This window comes from Melopsittacus undulatus, chromosome 16 (assembly GCF_012275295.1).
Source record: "Melopsittacus undulatus isolate bMelUnd1 chromosome 16, bMelUnd1.mat.Z, whole genome shotgun sequence".
NCBI lineage: Eukaryota > Metazoa > Chordata > Aves > Psittaciformes > Psittaculidae > Melopsittacus > Melopsittacus undulatus.
This window is the reverse complement of record NC_047542.1, coordinates 1,903,123-1,916,876: the sequence shown is the minus strand read 5'-3', so window position 1 is coordinate 1,916,876 and position 13,754 is coordinate 1,903,123. Positions and strand designations below refer to the sequence as shown.

Here is a 13,754-nt window from a genome sequence, read left to right as displayed (position 1 = left end):
CTGTCTGACTGTGAAAGGGCCTCCCCATCACAAGATGCCAAATCCCCCCGGGCTGGGCAGGCTGTTGGCAGCTCCCTTGTGTGTGAGGTGTAAATGGTGCAGTTAGCCCAGGACCCCCGTAGGACGCGGTGATTGACTCCTTCCACATCCAGACAAAGCTTATAGAGCTCCAGAACCAAACCAGCCAGAGCTTGCCGGGGAATTATCTTGGAAGAGAGGAGAGGTTGAAGCGCAGTCTCCGGTCTCGCTGCTGTTACTCAGAGGCAAAGCCGCCGGGAACGCCTCATCTGGAGCCAGCGAACACCGGTCCATGCCCTGACCCCGGCCCGTCGGCAGGGCGCTGCCGGCGCCGCGCTCTGGCACAGCGACATCGCTGCGCCGGTGCCTGTTTGCCCAGGGCAGGCGTGGCCGCGGTGCTGAGCACACCCCACCAGGGAGGGCCCTGAAACCAAACCCGGTCTGTGTGTGTGTGTGTGTGTCTGTGTGCGTGTACCTGTACCTGTACCTGCCGCGGGGCCGCCGCTGCGCTCCGGGGCTGCGCCCGAAGGCTGCGGGACCCGGGGAGCAGCTCGAGGAGCGGGGATCGCCTCTGGCCGCGCTGCCTGCGGGAGGTGAGTCCTGGCTCCTGCCTCCCTTCCTGCAGCGCTTCCCGAAGCTTCCTCTCCCATCCCTCTGCCCCCGTCCTCCCTGCCCTGCGCTGCTGTTTCTGTCCAGCAGAGCCAATGCATCCCTCTGTGCTGTGAACAAAGTGAAAACCAAGGCATTGATGGGGATTGGCACCAAATGCAGTTTAAACAGGAAAGGGCTCACCTGGAGCTGCAGTTTGGTTGCTGGTAGCAGCTTCTCATCTCTGTACATGAGTGTTGCTTCTGGATACGTAGGGATTTCTTTGGTCCTTAAAGCCCTGTGAGGGTGTGGAGAGGGAAGAAACAGGTCTTGTCTTCCCTCCTGATAAGAAATCCTCTGTGTGTGTGTAAGACATCTTCTATTGAATGTTTGGAGATTACCTTGGGATAAGGAGGGATAAGCCCCCTCCCTAAGCCCTCCAAGAGCCTGAATGCAGCAGTCAGTGGACATTACACCTCCCTCCCAGCTCTATCTTAGAGCAATGGTGGCTCGGGTCATTTGGGCTTGGGAGTCTGCTCCCTTTAGCCAACAGCACCAAGGCTTGTACTACTGGAGCTTGAATTCCTATCCCAGGGCTGTCAGCCAGCTGGGGACCCATCATCCGTGAGCAGGGCTGAGCATCCTGTGTGTGGCCCACATCTGAGGACGGTGCTTGCTGCCCCCAGCCCTTGCAGATAGAGTGCATCTGAAGTAAGGCTGAGCATGTCTGGGGCCTCTGAGCGTGCCTTTGAAGCCATGTCTAGTGATGAAAGGAAAACTGTTGCTGTTCCCGCCTGCCTTCCCTTGCTGTTTGACCTTGGGCAAGTCATTTGAATGTTCACACTTGTTAAAAGGAGGTATCTGTTGTGCCAGTTGGGGTCTAAGCTGTTGGGAGGGGGGACCTGAGAGATAGGAAGGAAAATAATCAGTCCTTTTTGCCTGTCATTGGCAGCCCATCAGCTCCTGAGCTCAGGAGGTGCCTCCCCCTACAGCAGCAAGAGGCAAGGAGTGATGCTTGCACCTCTGTAGCAACCTCATCACCACACATCCTCACCTACTCATCTCCATGGGGCTTATTTGAAGAGGGCAAGGAAAAGTGAGACTGTAGAAGCAGTCCCAGCTGTACCTGTCTGCTTACTTGTGCAGTGATGGCATCAAAAGCATCAGTGAGGTTAGGGAATGCTCACTGGCACCGCGTTTGGTGTTCACATGGGGTTTTCTCTCTGCCCAGTGCAGCTGTGGTCCAGCACTGCTGGTTCAGCTGCTGCTGAGGAGGAAGGGGAGTGTTGGGGAAGTTCCCTGTTCTCATTCCTCTCCCCTGTAACGAAGAAAACGAAATTGGAGGGGCAGCAGGCTGCACACCTGGATTCTCACCTCCTTTTCATCAGCGTTCAGCCTCCTCCATCCACAGGACCCAAAGCACCCTGGAGGCACAGGAGGCTGAAGTGGGAACATGAATCCTGAGAATCAGGCAGCAATTTGGTTTACTCTTGCATCAGTGGCTGTGAGGGAGCTTCGTGTCCTGCTAACCCCCCTACCTTCCCTAGCATAACCACAGAGCAGTAGGTGCTTATAGCAAGTCAGCACTTTGGTGGACTAGATGCTGGGGGCTGACGTGGCAGGGTCCTAACAGGTTACAGAGGCATCTGCTTACTCTTGCCTTAGCTGCTTGGCCCCTGTCCTGCTCCGGTGGCCTCTCCCCTCTGCAGAAGGCTGGAAAGAGGGAGCACGTTACAGGGCAAGTAAATGACTCAGCCTAATGAGTAAGGTAATTGCTGTTCACTGTTAGATGAGGCTAAAGTGGGTCAGGTTTGTTTGTGAAACTCCATGGAGGCACCATCTGTTCCCTGTGCCCTGTCTTGGGCTGGAGGTGGGATTTGGGCGAAACGGAGCAGTGTGGATGATGCTCTGTCATTAGGCAGTGGGTCTCTGGGGATGACCCCGTGTGACTGCAGCCCTGAGCCTTGAAGGGGCTTCTAATTGATTTCACTGGGAGAGGGGACCCTAAGTCCTTTGTTTGTCTGCTACAACTGCCCATCTCTGAGATGAAGCTGGACATCAGACCTCCCTTAGCCCAAAGGCAGAGTTCCATTTCCCCAAACCATGACTGACATTTGTCACAAGCCCTTGGAGAGGAACCCAGCACCAATGTGGTTGGATCTCTTAATCCTGCTCTCACAGATGTCCTCTCATCACCCTCCTGTGTGACTGTCCCTTTCAGCAATGATGTGTCTGTGGTGCTTGGTTTTAGCCCTTTCCCCTGCCCTGGACCCCGCTGTGTCTAACAAGCTCTGTCTCCTTACAGACCACAGCATGTGAGCAGAAGGGGAAGCCTGGAGTGGGATCCGTGCGTGCCCACGCCTGGACTCAGCATCACTGGGGTCACATCTTGCACAAAGAGGAAGAGGAAAAAACACTTCATTCCCCCTTGCTGAAGATGGGAGGCAGCATCTGTGCAGCAGAGCAGGCAGGGGAGCTCCAGACCTGGCCTGTGGGGCATCCCTGTCTGTGCCGCAGCTGGAGCACAGCAGCTCGCTGGCACTAGGGCTGTGGGCCAGCACGGGGCAGGCAGCCGGGGCCAGCACGGGGCAGGCAGCCGGGGCCAGCATGCTCTTCCATAACAGCAAGACCCAGCTGCTGCTGGTGAACTCCCTGACGTTCGGCCTGGAGGTGTGCCTGGCTGCAGGGATAACCTATGTGCCTCCTCTGCTGCTGGAAGTGGGAGTGGAGGAGAAGTTCATGACCATGGTTTTGGGTAGGCAGCTTTTCTCTCACCTTTGAAGTGCTTTCCCTTTGACTCTGGAGGGCAAATAAGGGCATGGGGGCTTGTCTCTGAGGGGTGTCTACTGTCACATCAAGGGCAGCCTGTTTGGAGGAGGGGGCTGTGTCCCAGTGAAGCATGCTGAGTTCCTGAAACACCCCAGGCTATTTCTTTGCAGTGCATACAGAGCAGTGTGCTCCAGACCTTAACACCACCTCTTTTCTTTTCCAGGGATAGGACCTGTCCTTGGCTTGGTTTTTGTCCCGCTGATAGGATACGCCAGTGACCACTGGCACAGCAGCTATGGCCGGAGGAGACCTTTCATCTGGATGCTTTGCCTGGGAGTCCTGCTCAGCCTCTTCCTTATCCCACATGCCAGCAGCCTGGCCAGCCTGTTCGCCCTCAACCCTCGTCCTCTGGAGATTGCCTTCCTCATCCTGGGCATTGGCTTACTGGACTTCTGTGGCCAGGTCTGCTTCACCCCACTGGAGGCTCTGCTCTCAGACCTCTTCCAGGAGCCCGACAACTGCCGCCAGGCCTTCTCCATGTATGCCTTCATGATCAGCCTGGGGGGCTGCATTGGCTACCTGCTTCCAGCCATAGACTGGGGTGGCAGCTTTCTGGCCCCGTACCTGGGAGGGCAGGAGACCTGCCTCTTCAGCCTCCTTGCCATCATCTTCCTCGGCTGTGTGCTGGCCACGCTCTTTGTGACAGAGGAGGCAGCCACACAGGCAGATGCTCTGGAAGGCCCAGCACTGAAGGATGCTCCCCCTAAACCCTCACCCCCTGCCTGCTGCTCTTGCCACATCTCCAGGGCCTCGTGTCTCCTGCAGGCCAGGCACCTGATGCAGGCTCTGCGGAACCTCTGCACGCTGGTGCCGCGGCTTCACAGCCTCTACTGCCGCATCCCCAAGGTCATCCGGCGCCTGTTCGTGGCCGAGCTCTGCAGCTGGATGGCTCTCATGACTTTCATGCTGTTCTACACAGACTTTGTTGGGGAAGGGCTGTACCATGGTGTCCCCAGGGCCAAGCCAGGCACGGATGCCAGACGCCACTACGATGAAGGTGAGAAGTGAAGCAGCTGCTCTGAGGCTGCAGCATCTGTTCCCTGGGACAGGAGCAGTCAGTGGGAGCTGGAATGGGCTCAGCACTGCTGGTGATGCACAACAACCTTGCAGTTGTTCTATGGTGGGATTCCCATCTCACATCACTATTTGGGAGCCCTCAGGCAGCTTCCCCAGTTCTCACCCCTTTCTCCAGTGCTTTCTGATAGTGCTCACCACTGGAGTCTGTAGCTGCCACGTCCACATCATGGGATGCTCTCACTGCAGCATGTCACCTGCTTGCTCCTGTTGCCTGCTGTCCCATGTTGGCTGCTGTGTGCCTCCTGGCCCTTCTCCTCTCCCGGATCCAAGTCTTTTATCCTTGGAGGCACCTTCCTGGCCCTCGTCCTCCTCCAGCTGTACATCTTGCCCTCTGGTTTTTCCACTCGCTGCCTCTGTGAGCTCTGCAGTACACTGCCTCTTTGTGCTGAGTGTCTGTTTAACTTAGAGGGAGCTTAATTATTATTTAACACTTGCACTGTATAGCTGCCAGCAGGTCAGGGCTCCATTGTGCTGGCTGTCACAGGAACATATGTTGAGTAATGATCCTTGCTCCAAAGAGTTAATGGTTTTAATTCCCTGAAATCTGATAGAGCTTTGCAAAGGGTAAGGTCCGGATTGCTACCGGATACTGCAGTCATTCAGTGCATGTTGTATACTTTACCTTGGCTTAAGCACAATTCCTTGTTCCTTTCATTCCGTTGCTGGTTTTGGCATCAGATAACAACAGATCCTGGTTCATGAGCAGGTGACACATGCTGGCGTAAAAGTAGGAAGGTGCAAACAGCTTCCAAAGACAAGGATGCCATTTGGATTCCTATCTCCCGTTGCCCCTCTGCTTTGACTGGGGTGCCCAGGAGCATCTGTAGGCACCACTTGCTGCTGGTGGACGGTGGGAGCTGCAGTGTGGCTGCTGCAGGCCTGGGATGTGTTGGGTGAAGCCTGGGTGCAGTCTCACCACCTGTGCTTCCCTGCAGGGGTCCGCATGGGCAGCCTGGGGCTCTTCCTGCAGTGCATCACATCCATCCTCTTCTCGACAATCATGGACCGGCTGGTGACGCGCTTTGGGGCGCGCGCAGTGTACCTGAGCAGTGTGGTGTTCTTCCCCGGGGCTGCCATCGTCATGTGCCTCTCCCACAGCATCACCATTGTCACCATCTCGGCTGCTCTGACCGGCTTCACCTTCTCTGCACTCCAGATCCTGCCGTACACACTGGCATCACTGTACCACCATGAGAAACAGGTAGGGATCAGCTCCAGAGGGCAGGGTGCTGTGGGGACAGCCTGGGAGCCTCTTGTAGCCGGTCCACTCAGTTCAGCACATGGGAAAGGAACACATGCCTTTGTGCAAAGGTTTTCCACATGGGCCTCTTGTCTCCAGGCTGTGTCTTCTCTGGAGATTCACCTGGAATGGAGCTGATAAGAGAGTTTGGCATCTCCTTCCTTAGGCATCCCCTGCTCCCAACAAGTGTTATGCAGGTTTAAAAAGTGAGGAGTGGGTAAGATGGGAGAAATGAGCTGGAGTTGGTGTATCAAAAGACATGTCTTGTGTTCCTCTGTGTCCTGCATATTGCTAGGGAAAGTGGTGCAGGTTAGTTCCAGCTGTGTGCATTCTGCAACATCTGTCACATCTGCAGATCCGAGATGTGCTAAGATCCTCATTTTCCTTCCTTTGAGGTCCTGCTTTGCAGTTGTTGTCCATAGCATGATGATCAGTACTGTGAAAACTGAGGTTCTTCCTATTCCCCTCGCTCCAAGAGAAATAAAGGGTGTGAAACTCTGGACACAAGCGCAGTGAGCTGTGGGGTACAGCTGGGTTTCATTTCTTTTGCCCTGCCTTGAACGTTCCTCCTTCCTTCACCGAGCACTTTGCAGCAGGCTGCAGGGAGACCCCAGAGAGGTAGATCCTAAAGTGCCTTTGGATTCCCCATCTGCTCCATTTCTGTTCTCTTCCTGTTGAAACCTCCCATCCCTCCTGTTTGCCTCCCCTCATTCCCTCGCTCCTGCTTCCTCTCTTCCCTCCCCTCTTTTACTTTCTTTGTTTTCTCCTGTCTTTACCCACTGCTCCTGAAGGGAAGCAGCAGAAGGGGGCACCCACAGTGGCTGCTGCTGCCCCCCCGTGCGGCCACCTGCGCTGGAGCTCCCTGCTCTGCACAGCCTGCGTAAGTCACTCTCTTCCCCTGCATGCATCCTTAGCACGGCCACTGAAGCTCAGCTGGGGCAGGAGGAACACATCCGCATGTCCTGGCACACCTGGAAGCTCGCTGGAGGTGTGTGGTGGCATTCCCACCTTGTGCTGGAGGTGGGGACTGCTGGGTTCCTCATTCCCACCACTGCCCAGCGACTCCAGAGGAGACCTGGGAGTCCCCCCTTGCAGCACTGGGTGCAGTTCTGGTGTCCCCCACATAACAAGGACATGGAGCTGATGGAGCAAGTCCAGAGGAGGCCAAGGGGATGAGCAGGGGCTGGAGCAGCTCCCGTATGGAGCCAGGCCGAGAACATTGGGGCTGTTGAGCCTGGAAAACAGAAGCTGCATGGAGACCTCAGAGCAGCTTCCAGTGTCTGAAGGGGGCTACAGGGATGCTGGAGAGGGACTCTTCATCAGGGACTGGAGCGATAGGACAAGGGGTGATGGGTTCAGACTGAAACAGGGGAAGTTCAGGTTGGAGATAAGGAATAAGCTCTTCCCTGTGAGGGTGCTGAGGCACTGGAATGGGTCCCCCAGAGATGTGGTAAATGCTCCATCCCTGGCAGTGTTCAAGGCCAGGTTGGACATGGTGTAATGTGAGGTGTCCCTGTCCATGGCAGGGGAGTGGAACTGGATGGTCTCAAGGTCCCTTCCAACCCAAACCATTCCATGATTCTTTGAGACGAAGCTGTTGATTGAGGCTCCTGTGCCTCCTGTGGTTGTATCCTCTTGCAAGGGGTGGTTTTAAAGCAGAAGTTCTCACTAAGCTCATTCCTGTGAGTATGGATTTAAGTCACTTGCTCTGGATTTACATTAATTCTCCACACTGGGTATTGACCCCCTGCCAGAACATGTATCCCTGAAGTCCCAGCCTGGGTCATTATAGAAACCAAGAAAACATGGCCTGAGCCTTGAGGGCAGCTGAGCAGGCTTTTGAGAACATCAGTGTTGAATAGGAAGGGCTGGAGCTGTGGGGGACATCCTCCTTTGGCTCACACAATGCCCTGTCTGTGCTGGGTTTGGAGCTGCTTTGAAGTCTGATGGCAATAGCAGGCATGTGGGAGGGTTTTTAAGCTCCACAGAAGATAAGTGCCGGTCCTGGATGGATGCATTGGTGCGTAAAGGCATGAATTAAAGACCTGAAGGGTACAGTGAGCAGCGGAGCAGAGCCCAGGTAAAGCCTTTGGGGGGTGACTGCTCTTTAGTGAGGTTCTTTTCATCTGGCTCCTGTTCTGTGATTGACTGAACCTGGTTGTGCCCCACAGCCGTGGCCTGGGGCAGCTGACACCCAGGGGCAGGGCTGGCAGCTCTGGGGGGGCTGCAGCAGGGATGGGGTGCCCCCACTTCTGCCCCAGCTCCTGTTCTCTGTGGCCCCTTGCAGCAGGAGGCTGCTCTGCGCTCAGACACGTGCTCATATCCCCCTTTGGCTTCAGCCTCCCCAGTGGAGAATGGGTTACTATGGCCTTGCTTGCCTGCTCTGCCCCATGCAGACTGGTGCTTGTGCAGAATGCCCCAGGTTTCCTGCACCGGTTCCCCTGCTCACACCTGAGTGCCCTTTGTTTGCTGGTGTGAAGTTCTGAACGCTTCTGTTCGCACTGCAGTGGCCTCTCCAGCTTTGGGATGCATCCAGGGGGGGTGCTGGCCCTTTGCTCCTGTCCTGCAGGATGAGCTGGTTCAGGATGGGGTGAGCTGTGCTCGGTGCCCAGTCCCCTTGGCACCCACTGCAGAGGTGGCAAAAGGAAGGTGACCTGAGGGAGCTCAGTGTCCCCAGGCAGAACCTGGGCTGGCTCTGGGCTCCAGCACAACCAGGGCACCACTCGGCCACATCCCCTGGTGAGTCAGGGCTGCTTCGTACCCTGTGGCAGGCAGGAAGAGCTGGGCTGGCTCCTGGGGACCATTGGGATGGCTCCTGGGGACCATTGGGATGGCTCCTTGGGACCATCGGGATGGCTCCTGGGGACCATCGGGATGGCTCCTGGGGACCATCTCACTTGGAGATCCTACCCCGGAGTGGGCTCTCCGCACCTCTGAGAGCCCAGCCCAGCACACACAAAGCCCAGCATGGCTCTGTCCTGTGCAGGCAGTGGGCTCCCACCTTGCTTGCTGGGCTCCGTACCACTCGCCCGCTCCTCCTCACCTGCCTCCTTCTTTCCCTCAGGTGTTCTTGCATAAATACAAGAGCAAAGAGGAGGAGGCTGCAGCTCGCTCGGACAAGAAACCCTTCTCCAAGGGTCTGCTTCCCAGCCAGAAGCTGTCCTACCAGAACGGACACAGTGGCAGCCTCTTCTCCTCCTCCTCCTCTTCCTCCCCGGCCCCGGCTGCCAGCTCAGCTCTGTGCGTCAGCTCCTCCTGTGACGTCTCCCTCAGGATGATGGTGGGAGAACCGGACCCGGTGGCTCCCAGCCGAGGGATCTGCCTGGACCTGGCTATTTTGGACAGTGCCTTCCTCCTCTCTCAGGTTGTCCCCTCCCTCTTCATGGGCTCCATCGTCCAGTTTACACAGTCAGTGACTGCCTACATGGTGTCAGCTGCTGCTTTCGGCCTCATAGCCATTTACTTTGCAACCAAAGTTGTCTTTGATAAGAGTGACATGGCCAAGTACGCAGTGTGATGTGGAGGCACACGGGCAGCACGTGGCCAGATGAGTCCTCTGCATGTGTGTGTGTGTGAGTGTGTGTTCACGTGGCCAATGGTGCAAAGCCTCGTGTGGCTCCTGCTCTCCACATGCTGCTGCTGTAGCCCCAGGGGTAGTTCTGGGGCTGAGGGCAGGAGAGATGCAGCAGCACTAATCTCAGGTGTAAAGAGGAGGCATTGGGGCATTGTGCTTTGGGCCATCAGTGCTTTCCAAAGGTGCCTTTATCAAAAGACAGCATTGCACAGCCAGCACCAAAGGGGTTATTCAGGGGGGGAGAAAGGAAATGGAGTTTTCCTTTAATAACGGGTCATTTTCTAAGCAGGAGAGGCAATGGAGAGGGGAGGGAAGGAGTCATTTGCTCTCCTGTTCTCCAGTTAGAGCTGTACCCTCTTCCTCAGCTTCTTGCAGTTCTACTTAACCTCTTGAGCAATACTTCTGCAAATAGGACACTGGGAGGAGATTTCCTTGGGGAAAAACATAGGATGGGTGGCTAAGGTATGGCCATGTGTGCACATACGCTTCCATCCCACCGCTGCTCTGCTCTGCTCTGCTCTGCCTGGGAGAAACCAGCAGCAGAAAAGCGACTATGTCTTGTTTCAGAGAAACAAGGTAAAGTTTCATTAGGACCAGTTCCAAAAGGTGACTTATCTTTTACCTATGTACCAGCTGGCAGCAGATGGAAAGGGCTTCTTCCCTGCTTTGCTTTAATGGTTCTGTTCAGCTTTCTGCCGTCCCTCTGCCCTCACTGCTCAGAGCTCCTTCCTGCTCTCTCTTCACAGATCTAGACCTGGCCCCTCACCGATGCTGCCACATCACAAGGAAAATCACTCCCTGGAGGGTTTTCAGCCCTGGGACACTGGGAGGGAGCAGGAATTGCTCTCCTGAGGAAGCTGCAGGGGTTTCCTCCTGCCAGACAGTTGCATTTGGTAGCAGTCACTGCTGCAGCAGGTCCCCAGCACAGTGGCTCAGCCACTCAGAGAGCACCCATACCCCAATAGGAGTCAAGGGCCTGGCCCACAGGCAGTGCTTGAACTTTGAGATGCTCCCAACTCAACTCACAATCACCAAATGGTTTGGGTTGGAGGGACCTTAAAGCTCCTCCAGCTCCAACCCCTGCCACAGGCAGGGACCCCTTCCACTGGAGCAGCTGCTCCAAGCCCCTGTGTCCAACCTGGCCTTGAGCACTGCCAGGGATGGGGCAGCCACAGCTTCTCTGGGCACCCTGTGCCAGCGCCTCAGCACCCTCCCAGGGAACAGCTTCTGCCTAAGAGCTCAGCTCAGTCTCCCCTTGGGCAGGTTCAAGCCATTCCAAGGGTCCCTACATGCCCTTGTCAGAGCTCCCTCTGCAGCAGAGGAAAAGCATCCCCTGGTCTGTTGGAGGCTGTGAGTGTGGAGGGGAAGCTCAACAGCCCTTAACTGGTGTGGACCATTGGCTGCTCTAAACCCAGTGTCTGTGACTGCTGCTGTGTGGGCAGCGAGGGGCACTTGTGAGGTTCTGCTGGAGGGCAAAGTGTTGCTATATTTGCCTTCCTCCCTGGCGTGGAAGCAGATCTACTCCCCTGCTGTCTGCAGATGGTCCTGCCAGGGTTTCTCCCAGGCTTTTTAAGCTCTTCTTTCCCGTAAAGGGTCACTGGTTTGGGTTTATTTCTTCTCAAATTATATGCCTCCCTTCCCCACAACAAGGTCTGTGTGCTGAACTGCAGCTCTTTTGGGGATGGATTTGGCAGCTGCTTAACCACCTACAGAAAGAGTGTTTTGTCTGTCCTCCCTCCCCTGGTCACCGTCCACTGCTGGAGTAAGTCTTTAAGGCAAAGTGTTAATGCCAAAGGTGGGCTGGACAAATGCTCCTAGTGATCAGTGACCTCAGAGGCAGGAGTTTCCCAGCAGGTCCCTACCTGAGTGCTGGACATTGTGTAGAACTGGGGAACACAGCACATGGAGGCTGCTACGATGCTAAAGTGCTTTTTGAGCCATTTAAGTGCCTAAAGAGAACTTCCACCCCAAGCTACAGGTGCATGGGCTTGATGATAAAGACCTTGGGTGTTTCATTACAGACCCCTAAGTGATGAAGCAGCAGCTCTAGAGTGTCTATTGAGAGACTTAAATTTGTCCTCCCTGGCTTCTGCTGAGCACACGTGTATCACACAGGGACCAGCTGGGGACTTGGGCATGTCCTAGTGCAGGTGAGCACATCCCTTGTGTGCTGTTAGTGATGGAACCTCTCTGGGGTTTGGTCCTGCTCCACCACTTGTGGATATAGGTACAAGCTCCTCATGAGCTTCTCATTCCAGGTAGTAGGTGCACCAGGTTGCCCAGAGAGGTGATTGAATGCACTTGAGATATTGGAGGCCAGGCTGGATGTAGTTCTGGGCAACTGATGCAGTCAAAGATGCTCCTGCTCATTGCAGGGGGTTGGAACTGGTTGAGCTTTGAAGGTCCCTTCCAACCCAGACTGTTCCGTGTGTCTGTGATTCTGCTTTCTTCTCCCAGTGAATCATGCAGTGCCTCCCCTTGTGCGAGATGTGCGTTGGGATTGTTTGATGAGGAGCGGGAGGAAGGATGCAGAGTGTTGTTTGAACGTTGAGTCCCTGCCGTGGGGAGGGATGTGTGGATGGATGTGGGGTTTTTGTGCGAGATCACCTCCTGTCTGCGCGAGATTCACGTTTTATTTATTCGGTAGAGGAAATATTTTGTGTGCAGTGCGGGAGGAGCCGGAATGCTCGGGATTTGTATGGAAAAAGGCATTAAAAGGTCTTTAAAAGGGAATCGACTCTTCTGTGGGTCTATGATGTTGTGCGTGTTCGCCGCTAGGCGGAGCCACCACCGCGGCGGCGAGGGGCGTGGTCTGGGTCGCACAAGGAGGCGTGGCCTCGGCGCTGGCCCCGCCCCTCCGGCGGGCGTGGGGGCCGGTGAGCGGCCGTGGCTCCGGTTCTCAGCTCCGGTTCCCGGCTCCGGTTCTCAGCTCCGGTTCCCGGCTCCAGGAGCGGAGCCTCCGCTGTCCCCAGGCCGTGCTCTAACGCGTGGGGCTGTGCCCTGAGCATCCCCCCGGGGCTGAGCCAGCCTCACCCGGGCGGTGCCGCAGGAGGGGGGACCCGAGGAGCTCCCCGAGCTGAGGCTCTCCCGTCCCTGCCCGCAGCTCCGCTCTGTCGGCGCTTCGAGACTGAGGCCGACACACGGGGTAAGTGGCGTGCGGGGACCTGCGGGCGGCGCTTCCCAGGCAGCATCCACCTCCATTGCTGGGGGTGTTTGACAGCCTTGCTGTGGGCTGGGAGGTTTCGTTCGGGCTCAGACACTCACGGTTCTTCCAGAGCACAGGAATTCTGTGCCCGCTGCCCGGCATAAAGCAGAGAAAATCCCTTTGCTTAAGGGGTGGCCAGGGAGTACGTGGCCTCAAATCACTGCCACCATCAAACCCTAGAGGTGGCTGGAGCACGACTCCTCCCTTGGATGGATGTGTTGGGCAGGACACTGTCACCTTTGTCACTCACGCTTTGTTTCCATCGCAGGGTGTGCGGCTCCCCTGATGCCATAAGGAACACCAGAGTGGAAAGCTGCTGGGGACTGCTCCCAGGCAGTCTGTGGGTCTGCTCTTCTGCAGCTCCATGGGGCCTGAGGCCTTCCTCGAGCACAGCCTCCAAGGAATCCCTTGGAGAGCTACAGGTTACCTGCAGAGCCCCAGCAAGGACAGAAGACCTCACACAGCTCCTATTGCAGCAGCATCTGCACACTATGGCCCTGCCAGAAGCATTCCTCCCACGATGGAAGCCTCTATCCAAAAGGATGCCAGCAAATGGAAGCCTGTATCCAAAGGGATACAGAATTCCCTTTCCCGGCTCTCAGGACCCTGCGGAGCACTGCTGACAGGGACTGGCTTGACTGGTTTGCAGAAACCTCATGGACTCACTCTGCACTCTTGGAAACTTCCTTTCTGCATTAAACGTTAGAAGATGCTTCCCCCTGGGGTGGTTCAGGTGCTGGAGGAGCAGGATGCGGCCTCCACACTGCATCTGGAAGGGCAAGGGTGGTCTGTGGGTGCTCAGGCACCGCTCGCATCCCTGTGAGCCACAGCAGCGCCTGGGGGTTCCATGTGTGGGACCAGTCACCTTCTGGAGACCACACAGGGGATGCTGGGCTTGGAAACCTGGTGTTTGTGTCCTTGAGGGCCCTGTGAGCTGACCCCACACGCTCTGTGTGCGATGCTCTCTGGAGGTGTGACTGCCTGGGCTGCTCTAAACCCACTTGTTGAGGCACCAGTAGCCACTGTAACCACAGTGTGGTCTCTGCTGAGCCCTCGCCATGGCCCCAGGCAGGCTGGCTCCAAGCTGTCCTGTTCCCAAAGTAGCTTCAATCCAGCTGTGACAGCTCTGCACCAGGGTTGCACTGTGACAAAGCCAGCACCCCCTCTTGGATTGGATCTCAGTTTACTCCTAGTTGTAAGCCACATGTGCCATAGCAGCAATA

At 56.2% G+C, this 13,754-nt stretch overlaps 1 protein-coding gene and 1 long non-coding RNA gene across 2 annotated transcripts; both read left to right on the top strand.

The window, feature by feature from the left end:
• Positions 1-494: 494 nt before the first annotated feature.
• SLC45A3 (solute carrier family 45 member 3) lies at positions 495-10,426 on the top strand. The gene is made up of 5 exons (XM_005143240.3): positions 495-611; positions 2,912-3,361; positions 3,599-4,432; positions 5,448-5,713; positions 8,817-10,426. The coding sequence occupies exons 2-5, from the start codon at positions 3,214-3,216 to the stop codon at positions 9,267-9,269; spliced, it is 1,701 nt and encodes a 566-aa protein (XP_005143297.2). The 5' UTR covers positions 495-611; positions 2,912-3,213; the 3' UTR covers positions 9,270-10,426.
• A 1,756-nt stretch (positions 10,427-12,182) lies between these two features.
• Positions 12,183-13,247, top strand: LOC115945530 (uncharacterized). The gene is made up of 2 exons (XR_004079842.2): positions 12,183-12,471; positions 12,800-13,247. It is a non-coding gene; the product is annotated as an uncharacterized lncRNA (long non-coding RNA).
• The last annotated feature ends 507 nt before the right edge of the window (positions 13,248-13,754 follow it).

What these genes read in the sequence shown, in the direction of transcription:
- SLC45A3 (XM_005143240.3), top strand. Translation starts at nt 3,214, where the DNA reads ATGCTCTTCCATAACAGCAAGACCCAGCTGCTGCTGGTGAACTCCCTG. An exon ending in GTTCATGACCATGGTTTTGG is followed by an intron (nt 3,362 to 3,598) that starts GTAGGCAGCTTT and finishes TTTCTTTTCCAG; the next exon opens with GGATAGGACCTGTCCTTGGC. An exon ending in CAGACGCCACTACGATGAAG is followed by an intron (nt 4,433 to 5,447) that starts GTGAGAAGTGAA and finishes GCTTCCCTGCAG; the next exon opens with GGGTCCGCATGGGCAGCCTG.